Here is a 27,997-nt window from a genome sequence, read left to right as displayed (position 1 = left end):
GTTATACAGGCCACAGCTGAAAGGCTGAATAGTCACAGGCATTCACTGACGCCACCCTCTCCCTCTTTCACTCTCCTGCCTCACATTTCTCTGTTTCACCCTCTGTTGCTCCAGCACTCACCAGTATTCAACTTCTTTAACAAAAAGGTATTTATATTTCCACTTTCTTTGTAGCATAAACTATACGGATGGATAATCTATATGGATTATATATAGTACTTTGTACTTTTTTCCTTTCAGCTATATTATTTAAAGTTTCATTTCTAGAGTAAATCCTCTTTATCTCTGTCCTCATTTAAGTGCTCTCTTTGTGGACTTGGACAGACCAAATCGAGTGGGACATCTGCAAGTTGGTTGACAAGTAAATTATTCTGCTCATCTGAAGTGTTTTTCTGGAAACCAGTCTTTCTCTTGTGAGGAGCACAGCAGAGTTTGGTGTATAAAGATGTCTCTTCCATTGTCACTGCTGATATGCCTATCAGTTATCCAGCTGGGCTTGGGAGATCAGCTTGTGGAGAAAGTCGTCATAGCCGGTAAGTAATTATATCGATAAGAAATATAAGAAGCAAAAGCAAATGTGGAGTAATGTCACAGGCAAGCGAGCCAGAAAAAATAGCTTCTGAAATTTTGGGGGCAATACTGCAGAAATACTATCTAATACACGCACATTATTTCTTTTTAAATGTGAAGTTTCATGACAACTGAAGTGGCTGTATTTATTAATGTGCTTCAAAAGAGCCTTACACTGGATATATAAATTCATGAAAAAATATCACTTTCCAACAGGGACATTTGCAAAAATGTTAAGAAGCTGTGTAAAATTAATATGTGAAATATTTGCAGATCACATAAATATCTAGTTAAAAAATATTTCATTGTTTCCTTAAAGTATGCACTGATTTTAAAACCAACACCAGCAACATGCTTTGTGAAAGAGCTGGGATCTGCAGATGTTTAACCCTATGTTGTAACATCTGTCCTTTTAACAAAACTGTATGAGATCAGCTGGAATTTTGTTGAAATCATGTTTGTCTATTTTTGTCAGATGATGGATGTCATTTGTCCTGAGTAACAATGGGTTCTGGCCAGTTTAGCAACAGGACTGTTTTATTACACAGTTAGTTATGCTGTTGTAAATCATGCAGTGATTAGTTGAAAAACAAAATCTTGTCTGGTTGGCAGCATCATGTTGCTCCAAAACCAGTTTGTGTTGCCCAGCGTACATAGTGTCAGCATGTACAATCAAGCAACCCAATAAAGATATACTGTCCATGATTTCCAACCATAGGACACATTTCCTTTCAAGTCCATTTTAAATGCACTTGATCCTAGAAAAGGTTGTTTTTCTTTTCCCTGTCTGATCCCAATTCAGTGCCCATTTAGACCCAACAGATCATGCATGCAGTGTTGGCTGGTTGTTGTGATTTGGGGCTATATAAATAAAACTCAGTTGAACAGAACTGAATTAGTCTTGCTCTTTAGATGCAAATCCTACATGGATAAAAACAGCCACCAGTATATTATTATGTTAATTTAAACTTCATCTAAATACATTATGAGAGGCATCCATCTATTTCAACAAATTAGTTTAAATGGGTCGACAGAATCTGTCTCTTGGATTCTGATTAGTACCTCAACATGTGGTGACAGTAAAGTAGAAACAACATTGGGCTTGAAATGGGAGCCATTCTTATAAAGTACAATGGAGGTATATAACAATGACTGCACTGGAGCGTAGACATCTGTGTCAGAACCATGACTAACAGTCTAGAAATGAGTCAGACAAAACATTTGCAATTCAGCTACTTTGACTTTGTGTATTCATATGACATTTAGCCACAATGAAAAACATGTATTAGTAAATTGCCTACTATCGCAGCATTAAAGAAAGGATGAGATGAAATGTGCATATACACATCTGTATTTTTTTATACAAATGATGAAGAAAAAATACAATAACAAAATGCAGATACCAACCCAGGGTAATAACAAGACAAAATACAGAAAAATACGAATGCTAATAGTGAAAAAGATATGATAGTCATTAAATATTTTTTGTGGCATGATGAGAGAGGCTAGATGTGATCTTCTGTTGTGCCCCTTGGATGTCGTGTTTGTTGGAGTTTAAGGGAATTGTGTTTGCTATTATGGTAGCGTAGCTGTTATACGCTTGTTTCTTCCAATGCTACTGTGTTCTTTAATGGCTTACAGTTGTTGTTGTGGAAATGAGATGTTGCACCACGAGTGAAGTTATGCACTGGGCTAACAAAGTGTTAGAATGTGTGCAAATGCTGAATAAAATAGCAGTTGTAGTGACAGCTGAAGCTTCAGTGTCTCTGTGTCAGTTCTTGCATTACAGATTTCTCAGCATGGCATAATATGGTCAGAATAGTTTGGATGGTAATAAATAACATTGTTTAAAACCATTCATACAGTCAGGGAGCTTACATTTTGCCTCTTAGTAAGTCTTTGAATGTCAAAACGGCACCAAAATGGCGCCATATTTGATGACTCTGTACTGCAGTCTGGTTGGCTACAGTGAGTCATGTTTATCTTAGTGAGGACACAGATACGGCCGCTTATCGGGGCCTGGAGCCTGGGGCTCGCTCGGGCCACTTCGGAGGTGGGGTGCCCCCGGCCTCTCGGCCTGGGGCTCGGTCACTCAGGCACAGCTGGCTGCCGGCGGAGCTTTTTTTTTTTTTTTTTTTTTTCTTCTTCCCCCCCCTCTCACCGTCTCTTCTCCCCTTTGGTTTTCTTTCTCTCCCTCTCTTTCTTTCATTCTTTCTCCCTGTCCTATCCCCCAGTCATGTCTGTCCCGTTTGTAGCAACTGAAAATAAAATAAATTCATAATTATAATAAAGGTCAATCAAATGGACCAATATGGCAAGGCTATGATGAGCCACTTGGTAAAATAAATCCGCTTGGCATCTTTCTTGGCCTTAAGACAACAATTCTGATGGCTAAAGATCCAAACGGGACACAAAAAAAAAAAAAAAAAAAGAGAACACAGATACAGATGTTCTTGTTCAAGTGCTGTTTAATTTGGCATGGTGGAGTTGTAGCTGCAGAGTGTTAAGGAATAAAAATAATAAACGAGTAATCCATCAGGAAAACTCAGTACCAGTACTTAGTATGTAAGGAAGATTATATATAGTCCAGTAAAATCTGCAGCATGGATGCAATTTACGCAGAATTTGGAATGCAATGTGATTTATCATTTTCATAACTTTGGAGTGTTTGTTTTCAGACATACATCTGACAAAATTGCATTTTTCCTTGCGTATAACTTTAACTTGTGTTTTAAGGGCAACTCCTTGCTAAATCTGTTAAGATGAAAACCATTGTTTTACTCACCGAGTACTCAAATAGATGTACGTTAAGGGGAAAAATAATGGGGGAAGGATTAAAAGAAAGTCAGCCTCGAGAAATTAGTTTCAGGAGTGATTTGAAACAAAACACTGATTAAGCTGATCTGACAGGCCAAAGAAGAATATTCCAAAGTTTAATCTCCACAACATCAGAAGCTCACTTCTTATTTAAAGTAAGAGGGTGGAGCAGTGAAAAGATGAGAAGTCGGCTGCATCTGCATATAATACCTCAGTCGCGCTGATATATATGTAGGCAGGAGCCATGTAGGGCTTTACAGCAGATTCTGATGAGCAATGCTTGGTTTGGCCTAGAAGTCAGTGTAGTTTGGCAGTATAAGACCAGCTCAGTGCAGGGTTTTGTGGTTTCTGGACTAAAATATGGAGTTCGGCATAGTGTATGACTTTGCAAATGAAAGCAGATCCAAGTTAATATTAGGATATAAGAGGATTACTAAGGTAAGCACTTTTAATAATTTCCTAAATTGGCAGATGCATTAAGTGGCACACGGTTTAGTGCAATAAGGAAATGCATCCTCATAATAATATCCATTCATCATTTTTTTAATCATTGATGTGATATCTTGATGAAATTGTGTAAATTAAATGTTTGTGTGTTTTCGTGTGTTTAATTTCATCAAAGAAAACAAGCCTCTTCTGGGTGGCTGGGTTAAAAGGAATCCAGATTCAGCCGAGGTTCAGGAGGCAGCTCAACATGCTGTGAAGATGTTCAATGAAAAGCCCAAGGGCAAGAAAATGTTCAAATTGATTGAAGTGACTGATGCTCAGAGTCAGGTTAGAATCAGCTTTCACAAACAAAATGAATCAGCGTTTTACTATTGCAATCCCACTACAGCGTAAAATATACATTTATGTATGCTGATGTTTGTAGGTGACCAATACAATCGACTATAAGATCGATGCAGTCGTGGGAAAAACCAAGTGTCCCAAGTCTGAAAACCAAGACTTGAAGGGCTGCAGTGCTGTGAAAAAGGTGAATGTTTTCTCTGTCTGCATTTGTAAAAGTCTGTAAAGTTTGTAAAGTCTCTCAACAATATTTTTTTCCAAAGCAAAAAAAGTGAAAAGCTGAATATTAATAAATATTAAGTTAAAAACAGAAATCTAGAGAAATGCTCCCTTTTGATTCTCATGTAATGCTCATTGTTGTTTCCTCTTTCACAGCATCTGAAGTGCCGCTTTGTGGTGACGTCCAACCCCCGCAACAACAAACACGAGCTGCAGAAACAAAAGTGCAGGAAAGTTAAAGACAATGTTTAAACTTTGAACAGCTTTAATTTGAATTGCTTTTGTAGGCTTATTGCCATGGCAAATTTATGTGTTCTTATTTCCTGTCTCTGTAATTTAGATATATTTTCAATACTATGTAATGCAGCACATTAAACATGGTGGATGTGGAGGATTGTTCAAAATGAACAAATCATAAATTTGAAATAAAGATTAAAAAGGTTTGCCAGAATGCAATTATAATTTGGTTTACCATGGTTGTGGTTCATGGGTTGAAATGCCTTCTTTTTCTATTTTACTTTAGCTTAAAAAAAATATGTGTGTGCCATTTGTGCAAAATGTCAACTTGATTCAGTTATTTAGTTATTACTGTGGGCTATTTAGAATAGACTCAATCATATGCATGCAGGTAAGAGTCAAAATGTTCATGATTTATTCATGTTTATCTAACTGATGGTTTTTGTTGTTGTTGTTGTTTTATAGCTAAATCAGCTGATTAGACATTTTGTCATGAAGTTTTTCACAAGTCAATCTCTCTTCATGCTCTGTCAAATGTCTGAAAAGAAGGATAGGAATTGAGTCATTAGAATGATTTGACATTCAGAAATAACATCTCCTACACCTGTTTCTGTAGAAATATCTTCCAATGAAAAAATACATGAGGAATGAGAAACACATTTCATTATACATTTTAGGAAACAGTGGGTTGTCTCTTCCATGCCTTTTGTACTCACTGCATTTGTACAACTTATTGATCCTTTCTATATCAATCTTAGACATTTTGTCTGTTTGTCCTATTGGCACAGAATGATCGGGAATGGCAGTAATGGTTTCTTCTCCAGGCACTCATGCAAAGTCATTCCTAAGAAATGACTTCATCACTTAAAATTCATCAACAACTAGGAATAAACCAAAATTCAGTGTATATTTAATTTTTCTCCTGCTAAAGAGTAATGTGATTCAGATGCTGCTACCACAGCGCTATACACACCCAACACCAACATGCAAAGAGATGAAGTCAGAAACTTGCCACGTAGAAAATAATGTAACAGTTAGCAGCTAGGCAAGCTACCATTACACTCATAAACAGAGGTACTTCTTTAGAAAAAAAAAAAGAAAAAAAAGAATAGCAAAACCATTTTGCTACTTTTCTGGAAACAGTTATGATACATCACAGAGGAGCAGTCATATAGTGTGTAAGTTGGCAGTATCCCGTTTATGCAAGTTGAATGCATTCTGTATTGAACAAAGAACAGAAACAGTTATCATTGTTCATTTCAGAGATATGAGCTTGTTTTGTCTCAGAGGTATTTTTGGAGACAGTCCTGTTTTCAGTCCAAGATCTCTGTGACCTTTGTATCAGTTTTTAACCAAATGTAATATAATGGGATGGTCAGACTTTCTAGGTATTGTTCTGAAATTCGATTTATAAATGAAACTACTAGCAACCTTTTCTTCCTTAGATTCAAGATAAATCTGAATCCATAAAGGGAGGAATCATTAACCTCAAACAAGTTGAAATAAATCTCATCTGAGCAGCCAATATGTATAATAATTAACTTTTAATGCAAAATAACACTGTAGGTTGTAAGCCACTGCCCACAGGCATGGTATGGGCAGTTAAGGATGCAGCTGAAACATTTTGTTTTGAATAAATAAAGATTACCTTTGTTTGCTGCCAGAATTTTAGACATTAAGCCTAAATGTTGAGTGTCCTCAAACTTCACGTCTAAAATTAAATGATTCAGTTATCCACCATGAAGAAGCATGGAGTCATAAAATGAGTTAAAGACCCATGATAAGAATATTCAATCACCTTTCTTTTGTGGACGCACCTCCAGAGACACAAATGAATCTTAAGCAGTAAAATAAAACATGAATATTGAAGAATTTCATTTTTTTGTTTTCATTTTTATTGTCCCATCTTACTAGCTTTTTAATACAAACTAAGATTCATGTCGTGTTTACTTACTGCAAGATCAGTCTAAGAAGAAAGAAGAGGCCCATGTCTCCAAATACACACACACACACACACACACACACACACACACACACACACACACACACACACACACACACACACACACACACACGTGTGTGTCTGTAATCATTGGTGTGTGTGTCTGTAATCATTGGTGTACATCTATCTGGAATGAGAAACCATTACTTTTCTTCTCAATTCTGATGAACCAGTTTGACCTTGCTATCATGTGAATGGCTGGTTAGACATTTGTGCATGTTTGTTAATGGGCAGTTAAATGAGCTAATAAACCCAACTAATAATCAAATGCTCTCTCTCTCTCTCTCTCTCTCTCTCTCTCTCTCTCTCAGTCTCACTCTTTAAACTTGTGGCTTACACCCAGAGTTGTCAGACACTTACATAGATCACATATTTGCTCTGCATGTACAATATCATCTCAGTTAAAACTACAAACTTGTATGATTTTCTTTTAAATAAAAAAGAAAATTAAATGAATGAACTAAATGAAAAGTTGCATTTAGTGGATAAGAATACATTCTTCCTCTTGAGTAAAACCCAATTTTCAAAAACAGAAATGTAAAACCTCTTCTGGGGCTTGCACAGCTAACATCTATGGATCTCCTTCATGATGGAACAGCAAAACTGTGCCACTGGGAACACTCATTTTCCATTTCTTAAAAGTCTACCATTTGGAAACTGGTGCACATGGAAACCCTATCCTACAATAAAACATCTGTTTATTCTCATTTAGTCATTCATCATGGCGGAGGAAAATTGCTTAGTAATATAAGGCTGTCTGGTGGGCTGGCAAGCCATTACAAAGTCTTTGCCTCTAAACTGCAGTGCTCACCTCATTTCACATTCATTATTTAACTATTAAGACAAAGTTTTCCATCTGTAAGCATTTTCCCATCTTTCACACACAGACACAGAGAAACAAAATGAGAGAGGACTTTTATTTACTGGTTTTATCTCCTGTCATCCAGTTTTCCTATTATCTGTCCCCTAAAGTAGCTTATTATTGCATTCACTCTTTGTCATCTTGTTTGTACCATTGTTGATGATTGCTATATTTAATTAAAGTGGCATTTTCATCATTTTATGATTCATCTTAGACATATTTCCCCCACTTTCAACCTGTCATGTGTGGCATCTTTGGAACGATGTTTGGCTGCACAGAGTGACTAAGTGACAAATTAACCACCAGCCACTTTGAGAGGTTCAGATGAAGGCAAACAAATAAAAAAAAGGGTGGAGGCAGAGAAACAAAATAACAGGGGCCTACAGTAAGTACAAAGTATTATGCAGACTCTCATGGAAGAGATAGAAACACACTGGGAAAACTACGTAGAGAGGAAAATGCAGGAGTCTGAGGAACGTGCAAATGCTAAGCCTCAAGGAAAGTTTTGTCTGGATTAAAATTTGACGAACACCACACACAAGAACTATTTCCATTGAGCCAATCAACACTTTATTACAAACCAGGAAAATAAATACCAGAAATCAGCAATAAAATCCATCCAACTCAACCACATATAAAATAACAAAGTACAAGAAAAAAGAGTAAATAGAATAGAATAGAATAGAATTCAACTTTATTGTCATTGCACATGCACAGGTACGATTAACAATCAATATAGTTTTATCAAAAGTCTATATACACATACATTGATCATTGATAAAAAATAGAAACCTTGAGCAGAGTCCAATTAACCCTTGAAAAGCTCCAGTGGCACACATAACTCAAACATAGCAAACAGAAAGCACAAACAGAAGTGGCCATGCTGGTCCCATATTTATTCACAGACACAGTGAACTACAATTTCTGGCAGCAACTTACATTTGCATCTTTAATTTATTTTACAGTTTAAAATAGAAAAAGACACATAAGACTGGAAGGATGATATATTTTTGTATGGGATATACACCAGCCTCGTGCTTCATATCCCAAATTGTTCATCTTTATTATGTATCAGAGATTCAGAATTATAACATTAAAGAGTGCGTGAAGAAAAAAAAAACAAGGGAAAAGAATTCCTCATATTTCTGTAGATCTTTCATCGTTGAACATGGAAATGGTGCTGTACTGAATGTTGAATCTTGTTTTAGGAAATCAGGTGAGTTGTTAGACACTGGTCTCAATGGGACGTGACATCTTACAGTTTAACATATTGGACAGGACTCTCTTTTGGTGTTTGTACCTGGCACCCACACACACACACACACACACACACACACACACACACACACACACACACACACACACACACACACACACACACACACACACACAGACAGATAGATAGATAGATAGATAGATAGATAGATAGATAGATAGATAGATAGATAGATAGATAGATAGATTAGGAGAGAGATACAGACACCATAAGCAAAAAATAAATGAGAAAGTTTAAATATTGGCGCCACCACCTGACCTCAAACGTTACTACAGTTTTTATACTGGTGAATGTTGGTTATGCACATCTTTTTGACTGGTGTAAAGGAAGATGTAGTCATGCATAAGTGGTAAAACATGCACCGTTAGGCTCTTTATTTATATTCTCTATTTTCAAAACTTAATTGCACTCGTGAGAAAGCATTTCAAGAGCGTTTAAGCAAATAAAATTGTATACTAACTTGTTCTCAATCGTTTGTATCTCTCTGTTCTCCTCGTCTTTGAGTTTCTGTAAAACTTTTTCAAGGATTGGAAGCTCTAAGTTCAGATATTGAGCTACCTGCAAAGAAAAATATGTTACCATATAGTTTGCAACAAATAAAAAAGCAGAAAACTCCTTATTAGAAGTAAATGAAGGTACCTTAAAACACTTAAAGGGTAACATTATGTTACCATAAGTTAAGGCATGGCTACTACACTCACATCATCACTAACTTCCTCTTCATCTGCATCCATCAAAAAAATCTTCATGATGTCATCAGAGGGTCCCTGCAGTGTGCGCTCCCATAACGGCTGGTCTGTGTTACTCAGCTTCCTTTTTTCTGGACAAAGCACACAAGTGCCACATTGGTGCAGCATTTTCTTGTGCTATGTCTAATTATTGCATTTCTTGTGGAAAAGATGAACCCACCTCCACTTTGATGAAGACAGTAGAGAGCAAATTCCTGGGGATCGTTCTGTATCTGATGAACATACAGCCAAAGAAATATATAAATATATACATATTTTTTTTTTGGATGAAGTTATTATGGTTTGATGAATTCTGACTATACATTATTTACATCCCATGCTTAATCCATGAGGTATAATAAGATATTTGCAACCCTGAGAGCAACCCATTATTTCACAAATGTTTGTAGAAGAACTCTATGTGCCTAGTGACTGGATTTTACCCACCAGAGGCCCTGGAAGTGATTGGACCACCTGGATTCAGTGATTGATATGGGTGACTAAATACATTTGCCAATATAGTGTACCTCCCTCCCTAAACAGTGCTGTGATTTCTTTTTTTTGACTCCTTCCTAATTTCTTGGATTTTTGCATATTTGTCACACTCATTTATTTCAGATCATCAAGCAAATTTTAATATTCATTTGTGTTCATAATTTTCATTTAAGGGTAACCTGAGCAAATATAAACTACAATTTTTAGATCATGATTTCATTTTTTTAAGGGACAAAAGCTATCCAAACCTCTCCTTCAGGAATTCATGATTCCGTTAATTACAAGAAGTAATCCAGGTCCTAGAGCAGCAAGGACCTGGAGTTGCTCTGTTGCTCTGTGCTCTGTAGTTGCTCTGTGAGTAACTACAGAGCATCGCACTATCACCATTGTCTGTTGGTATAATGTTCTTTTTTGATGTAACAGGATATAAAGCTGGTTCTTTTGTTATGCCCCGAATGAGTTCATGTTGTAAGTTTTGTAGGGCGGCCAGTCCTGGGAAGTTTCCCCAGTGTTCCAAGTTTTCTCCCTTTGTGGATAATGGCTATCACCTTGTTTCACTGGAATCCCAAAGCCTTAGAAATGGCTTTGTAACCCTTTCCATACTGAGATGTCACTGACTTTGTTTCCTATCTGTTCTCAAGTAAGTTAGGTTTAGGCAATGTGTGTCGCTTTCCGAGCTCCTTTAGCCCGTTTAAATTTTCTCAGACAGGTTCTATTTAAGCGATTACCTGATTCAACATGTCTGACAGTAATGAGGCCTGGGTGTGGCTGCTGAAAATGAACATGAGCATTCAAAAAAAATAAATAAAAATTTAAAGATTTAACAAGAGGGGACAATGCAGAGATATGTTTGGGTTGCTGTTTTTTCCCTCCTGAATAAATGAAATCATCATTTAAAAACTGCATTTTGTATTTAAAGGTACAGTGTGTAAGTTATTTGTGACCTTTGAATGAAAAGTTATGAGGTGCATTATATGTGTGCCTGGTCTCTAGTCACATGCATAAAAGGATGGACTGGTGATACCCATGTTGGACACTGTATTCAAGATAGCCGCAACATCGCAACATCCACAAATGGTGCTCACAACAAAGTCTTTTTAATGCATTATTTCTACGTTTAATCAGCTTCTTAAAAGATTTAATTACACACTAATCAAGATATATATATGTATATATATATATATATATATATATGTGTGTGTGTGTGTGTGTGTGTGTGTGTGTTCAAAATTGGGGTTTTGTCTATTAAAAACCTCATAGACTTACTGTACCTTTAAAAACTCAAGAAGGTGAAAATCCTTTTTTTCACAGCACTTGCATGTACACAAAATAAATTACAACAATTTTTTGTACCAGCCCTCTGGCACCAAACTTACCTTGAACTTGTGCAGCAGCTGTTCAATGACTTGGTTTGTGGTCATTCTGCTAGAGATACAAACTTTAGTTGGTGTACCAAAGCACGGAGTGAAGATCGAGGTCTGTGGAACAGAGTGAAACAACACTGACCTTAAACTCATGATGAAGAAAACAAGCCCTGAGGGCAGTTTTAAGCAGAAACCCACTTTGTAATTGTAGAAGTGGCCATTGATTGAAAAGCGATGCTGCCTTTCTTTTTCTCTTTGAGCTGCTGACTTTCCTGTGCTCCTCCTTCTTTTAACCAGCGAGGCATCACTCATACAGCGGAACAGGTTGGACTCTGCTTCCTGTTCTGGATTCTTCTGCTTTGGAGAGCGCAGGGTTGAGGTCTCATAAACAGGTGGTCCTTTAGATTGTGCAAACACCCCCAGAGAAAAAAGGTTCACATTCAACATATGGTGTAACTACAATAAACAAGACAGTTTTAAATGTGTGTAAACAAGTAGACATAACATTCAACTAAAGCTAACAATAAGATTTGATGATAATCCATAAGCCAAGATTTTATGTCCAACAATATCTATAATATACTCTAATTTAATGGTTAAGATAGCATTTTTGAGAAATGACAGAGATAGTGAAGAGAAAAAAGCGTTCACCTGGTAAAGGGTTTTTGATTGTTTCCTGTGGTGTCTCAACCATCTCATCTATCTGGTGAAGGTCAACATATTCTCCCCATCGTGACATTCCTCTGAAAGAAAGATTGACTATGAAAACAAAACCTGAAACACTTTAGCTATATAACTACTGTAGTCATGCAGTAGGGTCGCGTGTGAGCTGAAGCCTAGTCCAGCTACCACTGGTTGAGATGCAGGGTACACCTTGGACAGGTTGCCAATCTTAAGCAGAGATAACAGAGAGAGACAGACAACCAGTCGCACTCACTTTCACACCTATGGCCAATTTAGAGTCACCAATTAACTTGACCGCACCAATTGCATGTCTTTGGACTGTGGAAGAAGCTGGAGTACCTCGGGAGAACCCATGCAGACGCAGGGAGCTCATGCAAAGCCCGCGGTCAGATGGTGGAGGCAAACTCAGGATCTTCTTGCTGTGAGGCAATGGTGGCAACCACAGAGCCACTGTTTCCCACCAGTACTAAAAATATTGTACAAAATTTGATGTTAACCTCTTGCTTTCCAGTGGGCTGACTGGACTGGTGGGATCTGGAGAGGTCTTAGGAACAAATGGAAACATTTGCTTGTCATCCTGTATTTTCAGCCTGATTGGTCTCCGTACTCCCCAGCAGATATTCAGCATGCCTTCCACCACCACCGTGCCATCTGCTTCCTGTTACAGAAACACATACACAGACATGTTAAAACAAGCTTAACTATTAGCTATATGGCTAGATACAGTCCCAATCAAAAGTTTAAGACCACATGCCTTTAAAAGGCCAAATCTGTACAAAAATGTGGATTTTCTGTCAGGTAGTCACACTGTCATGTTGTTCTGATGGCAAAGGAAAAAAAACTTTCCCTTTTTGAACATGGTCGGGTTGTTGAACTGCATAAGCAGGGTCTCTTGCAGCGTGCCATCACTGCCGAGTTGGGACGCAGTAAGACAGTCATTTGGAATTTCCTAAGTGATCCTGAGGGTTATGGAACAAAAAACTCAAGTGGAAGACCCCAAAATTTCACCAGCACGGAGTTGGAGAATTCAATTGGCTGTCCGTCAAGACACTGGACGATCCTTGACCCAAATTAAGGCCATTACAGGTGCCGACTGCAGCCCGATAACCATCAGATGGCATCTGAAACTGAAGGGCTTCACAAACAGAAAAGGTCTTCAAAGGTCTCGTCTCCTTGAAAGCCACAGAACTGACTGTTTGGACTTTGCAAAAGAGCACCAAACATGGGACATTGAAAGGTCGAAGAAAGTTTTATTCTCTGATGAGAAAAAGTGTAACCTTGATGGTCTTGATGGTTTCCAACATTAGTGGCATGACAAGCAGATCCCACCTGAGATGTTTTTCTATACGCCATAGTGGAAGGGGCATCGTAACGTCTGGAGTGCTTTTTCCTTCAGTGGAACAATGGAGCTTCAGGAGATGCAGGGGTGTCAAACGGCTGCTGACCATATCCAGATGCTGCAGAGAGCATCCCTCATGGCCCTCGTCTGCGTGGTAACGACTGGACAACGCTACAGTACACAACACCCACAGGACAAGGACTTCTTCCAGGAGAATAACATCACTCTTTGGACCATCCTGTGTGTTTCCCTGATCTAAATCCAGTTGAGAACCTTTGGGGATGGATGGCAAGGGAAGTTTATAAAATTGGACAGCAGTTCCAGACAATAGATGCCCTTCATGCAGCTGTCTTCACCACTTGGAGAAATGTTCCCACTCACCTCAAGGAAATGCTTGCATCAAGCATGCCACAACAATTTTTTGAAGTGATCAACAATAACGGTGGAGCTATTCGATACTGAGTTCATGTTTGAAACTTTGATTTCTGTTTTGGTGGGGTTTACAGGTTTGTTTTGGGGAGGTTTGGTCCTAAACTTTTGATCAACTCTAAAACAGCCTTTTTCAGTGGGAACCTTGAAACCTAGTTAAGATCCAACTATGCAAAATTTTTCAACTATGCCATTTTTCAAGTGGTCTTAAACTTTTGATCGGGACTGCATATAGCTATAAAGTTGGAGACTGCATGAGACAACAGAATTATCAAAATTACAGCTCTATCATTATGTCATGGGGGAATCTAATGGATTATAATTGGTTATTATTTAATGATCTATGAAACAAACAAGCAAATAATAAATAAATATAAAAAATAGGCTTATTCTACAAGCAAATGCAATACGCAGTAAGAGCAGCAAGTACAAATGGGTGCTTTGTTTTAGGTCTATAAATTAAAGTTTATAGAATAATAACACTGTTTTAAATTTGTTCACTGTGAACAGGAAAACAGAAAACCAAGGAATAAATTTGTGCATAGGAATCTATATTTAATACTGATGCTCAATGGGGAAACACGGAGAAACTACTTGAACTTTAGGCCCACCTGCTTTCTGTGCAAAGAAGTCTGGGAGATCTTCCAGGAATGGTGACGCTATTTTCAGGAAAAACTGGCTAGTAGGTGGTGGTTAAATACCTGTTGATCTATGATGTGGAACATAACCTGCTCCTGAGCAGGTTAGGCTAGCAGTGTAAGCTACAATCTACACCTGTAAGAAGTGATCCACCTTCACAGTACTAAAAACCCAGGATTAACACTGAAGTACAGGCCTCGGGTCTGCAGTCTATTGGCTACCACAGACAAGGACAAACAATCTTTTTCTGTCAGAGTAGTGTGAGAGAACCCACACACATGCAAACTCCACACAGACAGGCCTAAACAGGCAGGTGCATTTGACCCCAGGAAGCCAAAGCACTAACCATTGAATCATGGTGCTTTTGTATATTACCTATTAATTAACTAACTAGCAATGTGAATATCCCAAGAATTGGGAAACAAAAGGGAAACCTATTTCAAATTCTTATTAAATCATACCTGAGCGTAAGTGAGGCGAAGTTGAGTCTGGTCCTTCAGGAAGCAGTTGTAGGTATTAAACAGGGAGAGAAACTCCGCTCTAAAATTAATAAAAAACTAAATGCAAGGTTTTGCACAGCACAGCCCGACAATGTTCAGGTCATATTTATTAGTTTATTATTTTATATGTTGCATTCTTTGTCAGATTATTTGGAACCACTTAAGGGAACATGAAATACAGAATGCATAAATGACATTTAGTATACAAAGTAACTCACCTGGACAGTGTTCGCCCATTCCCTGCCTTGATGACTGGGAGGAGAGCTGCTTCATTCATGTCTGGTCATCTACTGCTGTGAAAACAAACAAACAATTTTATAAAGTTAATGAAAACTTTATAAAAAAAAACCCTCAAACATATACGTGTAAGCTTGCGTGTAAAATCAGGTGACTAACACCAGATGCTGCCAACTTGTTGAACAGTATTGCGTAGTAGTGCATATGGCTCCATAAAAATAGTTAACCAGCATTATGAGCAACTTGAGCAAGGAAAGACACTGGGAGCTACAGTGCACTTCTACAATCCTCAACCAGCTGTCAGTGTTTCTAAGAACAAATTAAATAAAACGAGTCTTACCTCCTCTAACATGGTGAGTCAGAGCTATCCTCTCTTCTCACTGTCTTTGTGTCTGCCTCTTTCTTCCTTCTGTGCTTTAAATATCTCTTTCCAGTCTCTCTGTCTCTCTCTCTGATGTGTTATATTTATCCCTCTCTCTTTCTCTTGCTCTCTCTCTCTCTCTAACATGCCTTCACTCTTTTACTTTCTTTTTTGTGCTCGTCTCTAAGAGATTTTATAGCAGCACTCCACCCAGCAACCCGTGATGACAGTGTAGACCTAACCATTTGTTTATTCTTTGGTCAGAGACGCCGAAGTCTGTGACCGACAAAGAGGACTGCTGGAATATTCATGTTGCCTCATTTAAAAAACAAAAAAGCAAAAACTTCTTTCTCCTGTTATTTTCTGGAATCCTGCAAAAACTCCCAGCAGTCTGAAAACAGCAGTCATATATGCCTATTTCTTTCATTCTTACCGGTTTTCTCTGCCTCAGCCTGTTTGCTGGTAAGTAATATCTCAGTTATTCAGCAGCTGTCATACCAGAAGCCACGGCACTCCTCTTTCTGACTGACTGTTTCCTCTTGCACAGGGAGACGTGCCAGCTACAACAATAACAATAACAAAACTTTAAGCACGCAGTTTCTACAGAAAACGTTGGTATTTGTATCTCATGTGCACATGAAGATTTGACTGAATCTGGCAACAAACTTTAATGTAAAACTGCATTTAGGCACTGTAACAGTAAAGCACAATGTACAATCCCTAATATATCAAAGAATCAGTAAAGACTCTTTTTTACTCTTTTCTGATAGAAAACACTATGTTTAAGAATAATAATAATAAGAAGAATAACTTTATTTATCCCGAGGGAAATTCTTTTGTCATGTATATGCTCAAAGCAGCAGGAGAGACAGAGGAACAGATGAATAAGACATGAGATATACAATATATACAATAAGAATAGTAGTGTACAGTAATATACAGTAGGCTAGTGCAAGACATAGTATCAGATAACTCTAACAAGTAATATATATAACTATATCCTTGTGTTCTGAGGGCCTCTGGATGTCTGGAGTTTTGATCTCCTCCATACCTGCTTCATGCCCTGGAGGACGGGGCTGTGGCCCCCCCACACCCTCTAGCAGATCATTACATGAAGGAACCTTTTAAAACAAAACAAGCGCGTCCATGCTCACAGGTGTACACACGGGTGATCACACCCACAAACTACACCCTTTTTGGCTCCTACCTCAAAGCACACTGTGTTCTGTTGATCTTATGTGCTGCACAATAATGTTTAACATTTAGTATTTACTGTCATATTCCCATATATCATTGTGATGTTGTTTATTCTATTACTCTTGTTCTCTTCTGCTTGTTTTCTTTTTTCTTTCTCAACAGGTGATCCAGGTGATCGATAGATGCATTTTCTTTTTCTTTTTTTTTCTGCCCGTTCTGTTGTTTTTTGTTTTTTGCCCTTCTCCCCCGTCCCTCTTCTCAGCTGTTTCTCTTTCCTTCTTTCTTTCTCCCCTTCTTTCCTCCAGTCAAGTCTGTCCCGTATTCAGCAAGTGAAAATAAAATAAACAATAAAAGGTGAATCAAATGGACCATTATGGCAAGGCTGGGATGGTCAGTTTGGTAAAGTAAATCCGTTGGGCATCTTTCTTTGCCTTTAGACAACAATTCTGATGGCAAAAGAGCCAAACGGGACAGGCAAAAAAACCAAAAAAACAAAACTATATCCTGGTGAATAAATAACTTAACTATCAATGCTGGCGATTCTAGAAAGTGACAGTATTGTGCAATAGAATAAAGGGAGTAGCAGCGTATGATGGGGGGATGAAACAAATATTCAATAAGGTACTGTTGGGTAATATTGCACGGTCTGGAAGGGAACAGAATAACATTGGTAATCGTCTCAGGAAAATCACCTACAGAGTGAGGAAGAGTTATTCTTATTGCCCCGGTACAAAGGATTTACTATGGCGGTCAGTTCTGCATTTCGGGGCAATGAGTCTTTTGCTGCGTTTGCTCCGATGGTCCATCATGGGGGCTTTCAGGGGTGGGAGGGGTTGTCCATGATAGAAACAAGCTTTTTTAGCATTCTCCTTTCAGACACCTCCTCCAGGTTCTCAAGTCTGACACCCAGGACAGAACCAGCCTTTCTAATCAGTTTGTTCAGCCTGTTGGCATCAGCTGTCTTCACCCCACTTCCCCAGCACACAGCTGCAAAGAACACGACGCTCTCCAACACCGAGTGGTAGAACATGGTCAGCATTTTCCTACCAACATTGAAGGACCTGAGTTGCCTCAGTAGGAAAAGTCGACTCTGTCCTTTTTTGAAGATAGCATTGGTGTTCTTGGTCCAGTCCAGTTTACAATCCAAGTGTACCCCCAGGTACCGGTAGTCCTCAACTATCTCCACATCAGCCCCTCTGATGGTGACAGGGTTAGGAGGAGGAGCCTGCTTCCTAAAGTCCATAATCAGTTCCTTTGTCTTTGTGATGTTAAGTAGGTTGTTTATAACCGTGTGCTACTACTACTACAACTCCTCCTCCTACTAATTACAATAATAATGGTTATCATAGTGATAGAAGCTTGGAGTTAGAGTTCATTTGAAAATCCAGGGTCTATGTAACAACTCCCAGGTGGGCATGTTTGTGTGAATGAAGTACTAAAGTACATGGCACAGAGCAAATGTACTTTTATAATAATGTTTGCTGAAATTGTTTTTAAAAAAAGTATTATCACGCTCATCATGCTGACTCCAGCTTACGAGTTTGAGTTAACTCCAGCAGTTTGTATGTTTTCCCTCTTAAACATGCAGAGTTTAGGGTTTCCAACAAATTTTAATCAGCAACTCTTTTTAGAATGTATAAATTGCCTATTAAGATTAATACGTGTTTCATTTTTTAAATCTAATAACGCTCATTTTTGAGAACATCATCTCACCTAAGAGATTTAGCCATTACAAGCATAGTAATTTATTTTTTACTGAGAGTGAAAATCGCAAGAACAAATATAACCGTGTTGAACTATTATAAGCATTAATCATTGTCTTCACTTGTTTCACAAAAAAACATTTATAATTAAATCTTAAAGCAAAAAACAAAAAAACAAAAACTTGCCTATTGCAAACTAGTCTGTGCATTCAAAGCATTGGTAAGTCACGTGCCTTTCTAATCTTATCATCCCACCACCCCACTTATGAGCTCTGTTTTAATCTTAGCTCTCAGTTAGTTTAATCTCAGTTTGCGCGGTATAAAAATATTCTTATTAGTTTATTTTTAGATTTTTTCCTCGCATTGAGGATATTTGTGCTTGTAGTTACACAGCACAAACAAGCACAGGATGTACTTTCATTTATATATAACCTTTCTGTTCTTTGTGACCACTCAAATCACTTTTAGCTACAAGTTTTGTTTTAACCATTTAAAATTAATATATAGATATCACTTTAGTGCAGCTCAAGCAATATCTCATACAAAAGCCCAATTTAGAATTATCAATTAAACTAACAGGTATGTGTTTGGACTGTGAGAGGAAGCCAGAATAACCCAAGTGCTCTGGAATTGGTCAAACATGCAAACTCCACACAGAAAGGCCTAACTGGGTTTTGGACCTCCATAATCCAACTATATTTCAGACCTTGTATCTGTGCCATGGCAATACTTCTCAAGCCACTCTTCAGGCTAAAAGAATGACATTTAGACATTTTGAAGTATTTTATTTTTATATTTAATCTTGAAATGGTCCAAATTTGTCCTGAACAGTATGCAAAGGTTAAATCATTCCAATGGTATTTGCTTTAAGAAATCACAGCACTAATGTGATCGACAAGAACAATTTCTAGTCATAAAAACGTGATACGTGGTAGTAAGCTGCAGAGAATTTAAGCTCTAGCATATAATAATGTGAGCTCTTTCACTGACCTCTTATAAGCCTTTGTAATATAAAGGAAACAACTACTGTATATATACTGAAGAATATAAAGAATGCACAGCAATTTATCACCATTTCACACAGCATCCACATTCACAGTATTATAGTGTATTCACAAACATGTAATTATTTTAAATAATTTTGTTTTTTGCATTTTGTTACAATGTAGTTATACATTTTTAGAATTAATTCTTCATTTAAAAATATTTTGCATATTATAATCAAAAGTTGACTCTTAAAGTCTATACAAAGCATGCTTTGAGGGTGGACATCCACTGGAAGACAAGTGACCTTTAAAGTTGTAAATCTTGCTTGCAGAAAAAAAAAAGAAAAAAAAGAAGAAAGAAATCGCCAGCATCAAATGTGACGTTTGAATAGAACCATGGCATATATTTATGTTCTCTCAAGAGGCTAGTGGTGAGTAAAAATCCCACTGTAGGTGAACACTTTACAGCCCTCTCTCTGCTAATCCGCTAAACAAGCCATCAGAAAATAGATTTATTTATTTATTTATATTTTGAGAGGGCATATGTTCTGATAGCATGCGATAATCACTCGGAAACTTTTACAACTCTTTGGCATATACACTTCACACAATTCAGTGCCACAGTTGACTGCTTCACTTTACTTTTAGTACGATGTTATCTGGAGGTTGAACAGATGATTTTGTGTGTGTATGCACTAAAAGCCTTTTTCAGATTGTCAGCTGTGGTTCTATAAAAACGGAATGAGGCCAAAGAAAACAAACACACATCCATGTATTTGTTTTACTTCCTTTACTTTACTTTTTGCTCCTCCCCATTTTGCCACTCCTTTCTGTATCTGACTGTCTTCATACATAGCCCTTGCTCTTTGTTTCTCCCTAGATTTGACCTGATTATGTCATTTTAATATACCTTCTGGTTGTTTCTTGCACCTGGGCTGCAAAACTTGACAAACATTGTGACAAAGCTTTGTTCAACTCCAGCCTACAGATAAACTGTGCTGTATCAGGCTACTGTATGACTCGAGTCACATGAGCTCTAGTCTGTGACATTGGTGTCCACCCCATGTGGCTAACATAGAATGAGTATGCTTTTCATACAAATAATATAAAGAATTCAACTATTACAGTCTTTTATTTTCTTAATGTGACTGGCAAGTGTTGCTCAGCAAGAGGTGTAACGCATTTCATTTCCATTTTGTTAAGCCAGACACTCTTTGGTTCTTTTACAGCTGCAAAGAACACCTTAACAAACCAAAGTATAAAGTGAAGATGTACCAAAAGTAAATTTCCTCTTACCTGACTAGTGTATCTTTTAATCTTCTATCGAATGAAGCAAGTTCACTCCATATTCGAGCTCTCATGTGTGCATAATGTACATGTGTGTTTGTGGTAGGAGGTCCAGAGTACGGTGCATGTGGCAGGAGGTGAGCGTGTGTAGCACCCCACAGCAGCTGGTTAATTATTACAGAACATGTTGAGACAGTGTTCATAGGGAGTGGCTGACTGACACCAGATATGACTCGACTTAACTGTACGTTTGTGCATGCATGCCCGGAGAGAGTGAGAGTGGGGGTTATGCATAACACATTGCATTTGCCTGCTGGGCAATTTTACAAATTACAAATCAACTGAGATTGTAGTGGGATTGGAACACTGTTGATGTTTGTACCATTTGGACTGAACCATCTAGAAAGTCTTCAACATTCTAAATACAGAGTTTATTCACATCCTGCACATTTGTCCTTTTAAAAGTTTAGACCAGGTGTCTTACACTGCCAGGATCAAACATCTACTTTGTTGATGTTCAGGTTACAGCATGTAACACCACAAAATCCTACTAGTCAACATTCAGTATGTTTGCTTTTAAAATAGAACTTGACTCCTTCTTTTTATTAGGTTATAGTTAGGGCTGGATCAGGTGACTCTGAACCTCTTTTAGTTATGCACAGTAGGCCTGGGCTACTGGGGGGTTCCCACGATGCCCTGAGTGTCCTGAGCAGATGACTGCCCCTCCCTGAGCATGCTCCTACTGGAGGTTTCTTCCAGTTAAAACTGAGTTTTTCCTGCCCACTTTCTCCAAGTGCTTGCTCATAGGGGGTCATCTGATTGTTTGGTTTTTGCTGTATTAATGTATGCTCTTTACCTTATAGTACACCTTGAGGTAACTGTTGTTGTGATTTGCCATTATATAAATAAAATTGAATTGACCTGAACTGAAAAATGTGACTTTGGAGTTTAATGTAATTTTTTTATGTTCTCTCAAAAGAAAACAGACGTTTTGTTCAACTGTCATAATCTCAAAAGCCTTAGCAATGATCTTTTCAAATAAGCAATTTGTGTCAAATACACATGCATGTGAGCACCAACAAACACATTAAAACAAATACATACATATGAATACAAAATGTAGGGCAGAAACCTGGTAGTACAGCCTATGTAGAGAAAAAAAAGTTAAAAAGTTTACGGTTGTCAAAACAATGGACGTCTTTAAAGTATGTTTGCAAACCTCAGTCTGATGCAAATTGGAGCCACTACTGCGATTCTGTCAGCAGAGGGAGGCAGAGTATTAGTGCAAATATTTAACAGAGACATCTGGTAATACTGAGTCAGAGATTCCAGGCCTATCAGTCTCAGAGGGATCTTGTTATCTTTTTCAGTTTTATCCTGGTTTGATACCAGGTTAAAACCTGATCTCTTTGATGTGTTTGGGTTACTTTGGTGTTGTAACACTTTCATGAAACAATAAAACTGATTAAAAAAAACTGGACTCATTACACTACATACAGCCCAGTTCTGTCAAGCAGCAGTGTAAACTAATAAAATCCTGTGCTTTGGCAGAGCAGCAGTTTATATAACATTTACTGTATACTGTTTACTATATAATAGGCTAATGTACTCTTTGAAATAGCAAAGGGTGAATGGAGCTAGACAATCAACAGATGTGAATTATTTCATCAGACGCAACGTTTACATGGACTGTAAGTTAAAGAATTCTCATATTATAGGCTTTTGCTAATTAGCCAAAAAGCCCATAAGAACAGAATGATAAAACAAAACAAAACAAGAAGGTCACAAACAAGCAATCCTTTGTATTTTACGTTTAATTTAATCCGCTTTATTTATTAATTTTTTGAAACAAACCTCCCTGTGACATCCGTTAGGTCAACAGTTAAACCTACACAGATGACAGACTGAAGCTAACTGTGTGTGCTGATGGAGTACAATAGTAGAGTGTATCTGAAGCAGAATGGATAAGGAGCAAATAAACTGAAATGCCATTCCTTTCCCAAAATAAAACAGGACGTACAGGCTGGCAGGCAACAGGTGGGCACAAAGGCTTCCTTCTGGAGTGTGTGTGTGTGTGTCAATATATAACAGTAAATGCATGTTAAGTAATGTGCTAAAATAAGCCTGTCTATATATTTTTTAAAAATACGTATTTGTAAATTTCTTTATATATTAATATTAATGACTTAGTATTAATATTAAAAGAGGATACATCTGCAGATAAAATATACCTTATTTTTCTTTTGATGGTTGACATGAGCTGACTTTAGTGGCTTTTTGGTTATTTTACTTGTGTATTTAAGGATCACACCTCTGACCAGATTTACATGGAGCCATTGGTGCATGAGAAAAAGGGTAGTATGCCAATATAAAGTAATTTGCACTGCATATAAAAAATGTAGAAGTTTCAGAATTTCTGTGTCTTTATGTATGCCCATACTGACCAAAACCTGTACCTAGTGTCTTATATGAATATGATAAATAAACACTGTTTGTTGATGACTTTAAATGTAGTTAACACACCAGCACTGGAGCCTGTGGAGCTTAGAGCAGAACTACACAACCTGAGTGACTGTACATGAGGACAGCAAGCAGCTGCCGCCGTCAGTTACAAAGTTAAAAGACACACGCGCGCACACACAGATACATACGCAGAGTGATTGAGCTGGTTCTTGCTGAGCGCAGAGCTCATGGCTGTCCCTGGCTAAGACACACGCAGATGCACATAGGAGAGAAACACAACAAGAACATCTCTATATGTACTGGGGGAATCTCACCATAGTCTCATTATGTATCTGCTAGATAATGGTCTGACCAATAATTCTAGAGCAAGGATGACGACTGTGGAACACATTTTGGTCTTTCTGCTGATTTTGATCCCTTCATGTTACAACATGCAGACAGGTAAGTGAGACTCCTACACCAGAGGTCCTTCAAGCATGTCTTTTTAAAGTTTTCTAAAGTGTCGTATTACACTGACGTGGTGAATAATTAGAAGAACATGAAGTTTGAATTAATTATGCATGAAAGCTGCAATGTGCTTGCCAAGTTACAACAGCAATCCTAATAAATGTCACGAAATGTAAACAGAAGAACAAAACGAAAAAAAAAGGATAAACCTTTTAAGACCGTGCCTTTGGATGGGTGCACATGTGTAAGTGAATATAATGTGCAGAAGACAAAGAGAAAGCAGTCTGAGTTTTTCCTGGCACATGTAATCACCTGTTTCCCACTGCACATCCTGCAGGGAAAAGGAGAAGGTGTTTATAGGTCAACATAGTGTAAATGTGATTAAATCTACATCCTTCCTACACTTTGGGATATCCTCTCTGAAGCATATGGTAGGGGTGGTGGGGAACTAGCTATTCCTGCTTCTTCTTCACCACATCTCAGCCTGATTGAGACACCTCCTGCTGAGCCACATTGGGAGGAAACAGCAAACCTGAGCTTGTTGTTGAACCAATAAGGTCAGCTTCAGGGTCATGAGATGCAAGATGTAGATGAAGTCATCGATAATACACTACTACACATTGGAAATTATTTAAAGACTACACACATAAAGCTATACATGCTACAAATCGTCTCATAGAAACAGGTGGTGCAGATGCAGTTTCTCTTTGCCTGGTTGGCTATTGTAACAGTCAAGCTACACGGTGGACTGACATGGTGTAGGGTTAGGTTTGACTGTAGGTTTTTCCTGTGGAAGTCATTGATCAGAAGGTTGAATTGATGTGCATAGCTTCTTCCACGTCATTGCAGATCAACTACAGTCAAATAAGAAAAGAAAAGTATTTCTTGAAGATTTGATTTAAACAATATCTACAACACATTAACATCTTAAACTATTCCACTGGATTTACAATAAGTCTTGAGTCACTCCTCATTTTTTTCTTTTGCTTCCAAGGACCCAGACTTTCTTGTACGTTTTAAAGCGGTCTAAAACAAGTTCTCCAAGCTTTCTGAAGGTCTTTCAAATTTTCTCTTTGGACACTGGCTTCTATTTTCTCTTATATACTGTATTTCTGGGATGTTTGTATATATTTCAATAGATCACTGAACCTATTTCCTAAATATAAAGCTAAATATAAAGAAATAAAGGGTGACTCAAGACTTTTGCACAAAAGCGTACAATATTTGAGTTTAAACATCTGTGAAAATTAAATGATCATGGGTGCACTTTTTAAGATCAAGTGACGAGTTTGGCTTGACCACAGTATAACAAACTGTGATGAATATGTAAATGAATATTTAGCAACTTTGGACAGACAAGTGCTATAAAAGTGTTATTATCTTATTACTATTGGTTGTTTTATTTTGTGTTTTTTCAGGCACTGATTAATTGACCAAAGCCAATATGGCTGGCACAGAAATATTGACTTTCATGTCATGCTACGGGTGATCTGTCTTTATTGTCCTGTGTTTGGTTTAATTTGAAATGACTGCGAACCAACTGTGGTGACACATTGCAGCATTGCCTCACAGTAGAAGGTAACTGGTTTGAGTCTCCTGGTCAGCTGGGGCCTTTCTACATGGAGTTTATATGTTGTGTCTGTTACTGACAGTCGAAAAGTAGACTTGATAGTTGGTGGTTGCACAGGTAGCCAGTCCGGGCTTTTTAGTAGCAGAAATCTACACATTGGATTATGGTTTCAATCTGCATCTGTCAAGTTAACAAAATAAGACTTTCAATATGTACACCTTCAGACTCAATGTATAATTGTTAAGTAATTAACTGTCTATTCTCAGAATCAAGATCACTTATTGATTCAAAAGCAGCCTGATTAGTTAAAGAGGCTTTTTAATGTTGCTCAACATGCCTGTGTAACTGAACTAGAATAAACAATGGAAGAATCCTTTGCAGACATCTGAGCACCAGATACACCATGAGAACAATGCTATTTTTTTTTTTGTTTTGTTCTCATTTGTCCAAAGTAAAAGTCAAAAGCTTCTATCTGGTCTGCACAACAGCATTGAAGTATGCCTGGTTGTGTGTGTGGTGTGTGTGTGTGCGTGTGAGAGAAAGAGGATAGTATTTACAATTTATCTCTGAGCATGGAAAAAACCTGGAGGCTAAACTTTTATTCAAGGCAAACTCCAAAGGAACCAAAGGTTATGAGTTACAGGCTGTATGAAAAAAGCACATTTTATGGGATAAAGATTAGGAAAAGATACATTTTATCAGGACATTTCTTGAATTACACACACATTTCTAAAGTGCTGCACACTAGCATAAACAAGCTGGTTGCTACTTCTTCAGCCAATCAAGATCAGCATTAACACAGCAACACTAAAAATAATAAAGGAACTTGCTGTTAGTTTGTAAGAGTTTGTAATGCCTATAGCAAAGGCCAGAAGTGATCACTGTAAGTGGCCTTCTCTATTGCAGGCCTTGACGGCCTTGAGTCATTTCTGGTGTCCAAAAGACATTCAGAGATTTTGGAAAAACAAAATCCTCTGCCGGGGTCAGATCCGCAGAGGTTCTCGTTTGCTTTAAGTGGTGAGTCATTTGGCTTCAGTCTTCAGATGTTACCCATCTGTTCAGACATAATATTGGCAATGGAAAGACATTGCAGACAGAAACAAACAGTCTTCTCCAAATTTGCTGCAACTTTAATACAACATAATACTTGAAAAAAAAAATTAAAGTTCTTAAGAGGAAGTGTTTCCTGATATTCAGCCTAGTCCTTAATCCACAACAAGGGTAACAGCAGTTCAACATGTGGTTAATTTCCTTTAATGAGATGGAAAGTTATTTCACCACAGAATTAATTAGGATTTGTTCTCTTGGGACAATGAATCTCCACACAAATTGACAAGACAATACATAGAATAGTTCATTGATACTGAGTTCATAGACCTCCATCTTACTTTGACTTTAGCTACAAATATATCATTTTTCTAAAGACCAAGACTTTTTCAGTACATGAGTATGCTTTATAATAGGTTTTGTTTTCATCAGTCAGTAGGAAGTCACAGCAGCAGTGACCTTGAATTGAGGGTGGGGATGTGGCTGCTTCTCCCAGCTATGTTATTGTGAAATCTTGGTTTCACCAAAGACAAAACAAGCACAATGCCCTGTAAGCCCTAATCCTATCATTGCTTCTTCTTTCTTCTTCCATGCTCTCACCCTTCCTCTGCTCTCTCCTTTCATCCCTCCGCTGGTTTATATTTTTCCTCTTTCTCTTCTTAGTTCGTGCAAAGTTTAAAGCAACCTAACTCTCTGATCTAAATCCTGTGTTTCCATCTCCTTACTTCTCTTTGTCTTTTAAAAGTGTGCTTTTTGTATCTTTCTTTTAAACCCACTACTAACTCTCTACTTCTCAATATAATAACCTAGAGCAACAAAACAATGTTGAAAATACAAGCTCAAAATTCCTGCAACTCCCTGTCCGTTATTAAGACGGAGTAGCCAAATAAATATTGATCACATCTTTAGTCTGGATGGATTTACATCACAAGAGATGTGTAATATTTTGCATAGTGTTTGTACACACAATTGGTGACTTATTCACCCTAGTTTTGACAAAGACCATGTGCTGAAATCAGATAGTGGAGAACATTGGGTGCTGTGGGGATAAAGGCTTTCCTTGAATGTTAAATTTCTCTGTTGTCTTTGCTTTAACCTCACCCGACTAACAGCAACCCTCTAAACACTAGATAAAGTTCAGCTTCTATACTGGTCTCTCCTTTTGTGCTATCCTCCCTTCCTCGTCTTAATCCTCCAAAACTAACCAAATCCTAAATGTTAATTCTGACAATAAACATGCTTCTTCTTTTTCTTTCGTTATCTCAAGGTCAAATTCTTCTGCTTACTCAGGTCAAAACTGTGACAAAGCACAAAACCTCTGACCCTGTCTCATTAGTCAGCAGTGTTAGCTGGATCCTCACTGACTAAAACAGATGACTCAGTCCAACAGAAGAATGCCAAGAATGTCAAATAATTTAGCTAAAAAGATGCAGCTGTTGAGACCTCCTTATCACTTATTATAATGTGCTTGAATCATTATATTGCATGCTGAAATAAATGTAAAAAAAGAAAAGAAAAGTGTACAGACTGTGAAATGTCCAATATCTATTTTTGTCTATCAACAGGGCTCCTTATAAAATATGAAAGCTTTTGTAATAGTATTTTAGATTTCTAGACATAGTTTACTTATACGGTATCTAATGACTAACTAATAACTGCCAATATAATTCTAAAATTGCAGTCACCTATAAATGAAAAAATAATTAATTCAAGTTTTGTAGCTTCTGCACCCAAAATCACAGCAAATACAAT

At 37.7% G+C, this 27,997-nt stretch overlaps 3 protein-coding genes across 8 annotated transcripts in view; 2 read left to right on the top strand and 1 right to left on the bottom strand.

Annotated features, from left to right (window-relative positions):
• Positions 1-8,626, top strand: LOC147325674 (cystatin). Of its 2 annotated transcripts, none has more exons than XM_086300296.1 (5): positions 1-147; positions 301-533; positions 4,010-4,161; positions 4,259-4,360; positions 4,549-8,626. In XM_086300296.1, exons 2-5 carry the CDS (start codon positions 446-448, stop codon positions 4,642-4,644), a joined length of 438 nt encoding a protein of 145 aa, XP_086156422.1. In that variant the 5' UTR covers positions 1-147; positions 301-445; the 3' UTR covers positions 4,645-8,626. The 2 variants fall into 2 exon arrangements, with proteins under 2 accessions (XP_086156422.1, XP_086156423.1); XM_086300297.1 differs by having other exon boundaries at positions 33-147; positions 325-533.
• On the bottom strand, positions 8,171-20,878 carry rassf6 (Ras association domain family member 6). 5 transcript variants are annotated; one of them, XM_086300291.1, is made up of 12 exons: positions 20,728-20,878; positions 15,979-16,105; positions 15,166-15,240; positions 14,909-14,987; positions 12,538-12,698; positions 12,008-12,099; positions 11,555-11,754; positions 11,369-11,470; positions 9,679-9,730; positions 9,471-9,589; positions 9,230-9,327; positions 8,171-8,793 (listed from the first exon to the last, which is right to left on the bottom strand). In XM_086300291.1, exons 3-12 carry the CDS (start codon positions 15,222-15,224, stop codon positions 8,718-8,720), a joined length of 1,038 nt encoding a protein of 345 aa, XP_086156417.1. In that variant the 5' UTR covers positions 15,225-15,240; positions 15,979-16,105; positions 20,728-20,878; the 3' UTR covers positions 8,171-8,717. The 5 variants fall into 5 exon arrangements, with proteins under 5 accessions (XP_086156417.1, XP_086156419.1, XP_086156420.1 ...); XM_086300293.1 differs by lacking the exon at positions 15,979-16,105; XM_086300294.1 differs by lacking the exon at positions 15,979-16,105 and having other exon boundaries at positions 15,166-15,237; positions 20,728-20,873.
• Positions 20,879-23,434: 2,556 nt separating this feature from the next.
• The window catches only part of musk (muscle, skeletal, receptor tyrosine kinase), a 32,680-nt gene continuing 28,117 nt past the window's right edge, over positions 23,435-27,997 (top strand). Inside the window, exon 1 of the mRNA XM_086300290.1 lies at positions 23,435-23,622. Coding sequence (XP_086156416.1) covers positions 23,508-23,622 — 115 coding nt within the window. The 5' untranslated portion in view covers positions 23,435-23,507. The remainder of the gene's footprint in view (positions 23,623-27,997) is intronic.

Source organism: Aulonocara sp. 'chitande type north' Nkhata Bay, linkage group LG7 (assembly GCF_057382095.1).
Source record: "Aulonocara sp. 'chitande type north' Nkhata Bay isolate Kocher_YH1m ecotype deep benthic linkage group LG7, A_spYH_male_GT1.1, whole genome shotgun sequence".
NCBI lineage: Eukaryota > Metazoa > Chordata > Actinopteri > Cichliformes > Cichlidae > Aulonocara > Aulonocara sp. 'chitande type north' Nkhata Bay.
Note: the sequence above shows the minus strand (reverse complement) of the source record. Positions and strands in the feature narration are given on the sequence as shown.

What these genes read in the sequence shown, in the direction of transcription:
- LOC147325674 (XM_086300296.1), top strand. Translation starts at nt 446, where the DNA reads ATGTCTCTTCCATTGTCACTGCTGATATGCCTATCAGTTATCCAGCTG. An exon ending in TGACTGATGCTCAGAGTCAG is followed by an intron (nt 4,162 to 4,258) that starts GTTAGAATCAGC and finishes TGATGTTTGTAG; the next exon opens with GTGACCAATACAATCGACTA. An exon ending in GCTGCAGTGCTGTGAAAAAG is followed by an intron (nt 4,361 to 4,548) that starts GTGAATGTTTTC and finishes CCTCTTTCACAG; the next exon opens with CATCTGAAGTGCCGCTTTGT.
- rassf6 (XM_086300291.1), bottom strand. Translation starts at nt 15,224, where the DNA reads ATGAATGAAGCAGCTCTCCTCCCAGTCATCAAGGCAGGGAATGGGCGA. An exon ending in AATGGGCGAACACTGTCCAG is followed by an intron (nt 14,988 to 15,165) that starts GTGAGTTACTTT and finishes TATTAATTTTAG; the next exon opens with AGCGGAGTTTCTCTCCCTGT. An exon ending in AGCTGCTGCACAAGTTCAAG is followed by an intron (nt 9,731 to 11,368) that starts GTAAGTTTGGTG and finishes TATGTTCATCAG; the next exon opens with ATACAGAACGATCCCCAGGA.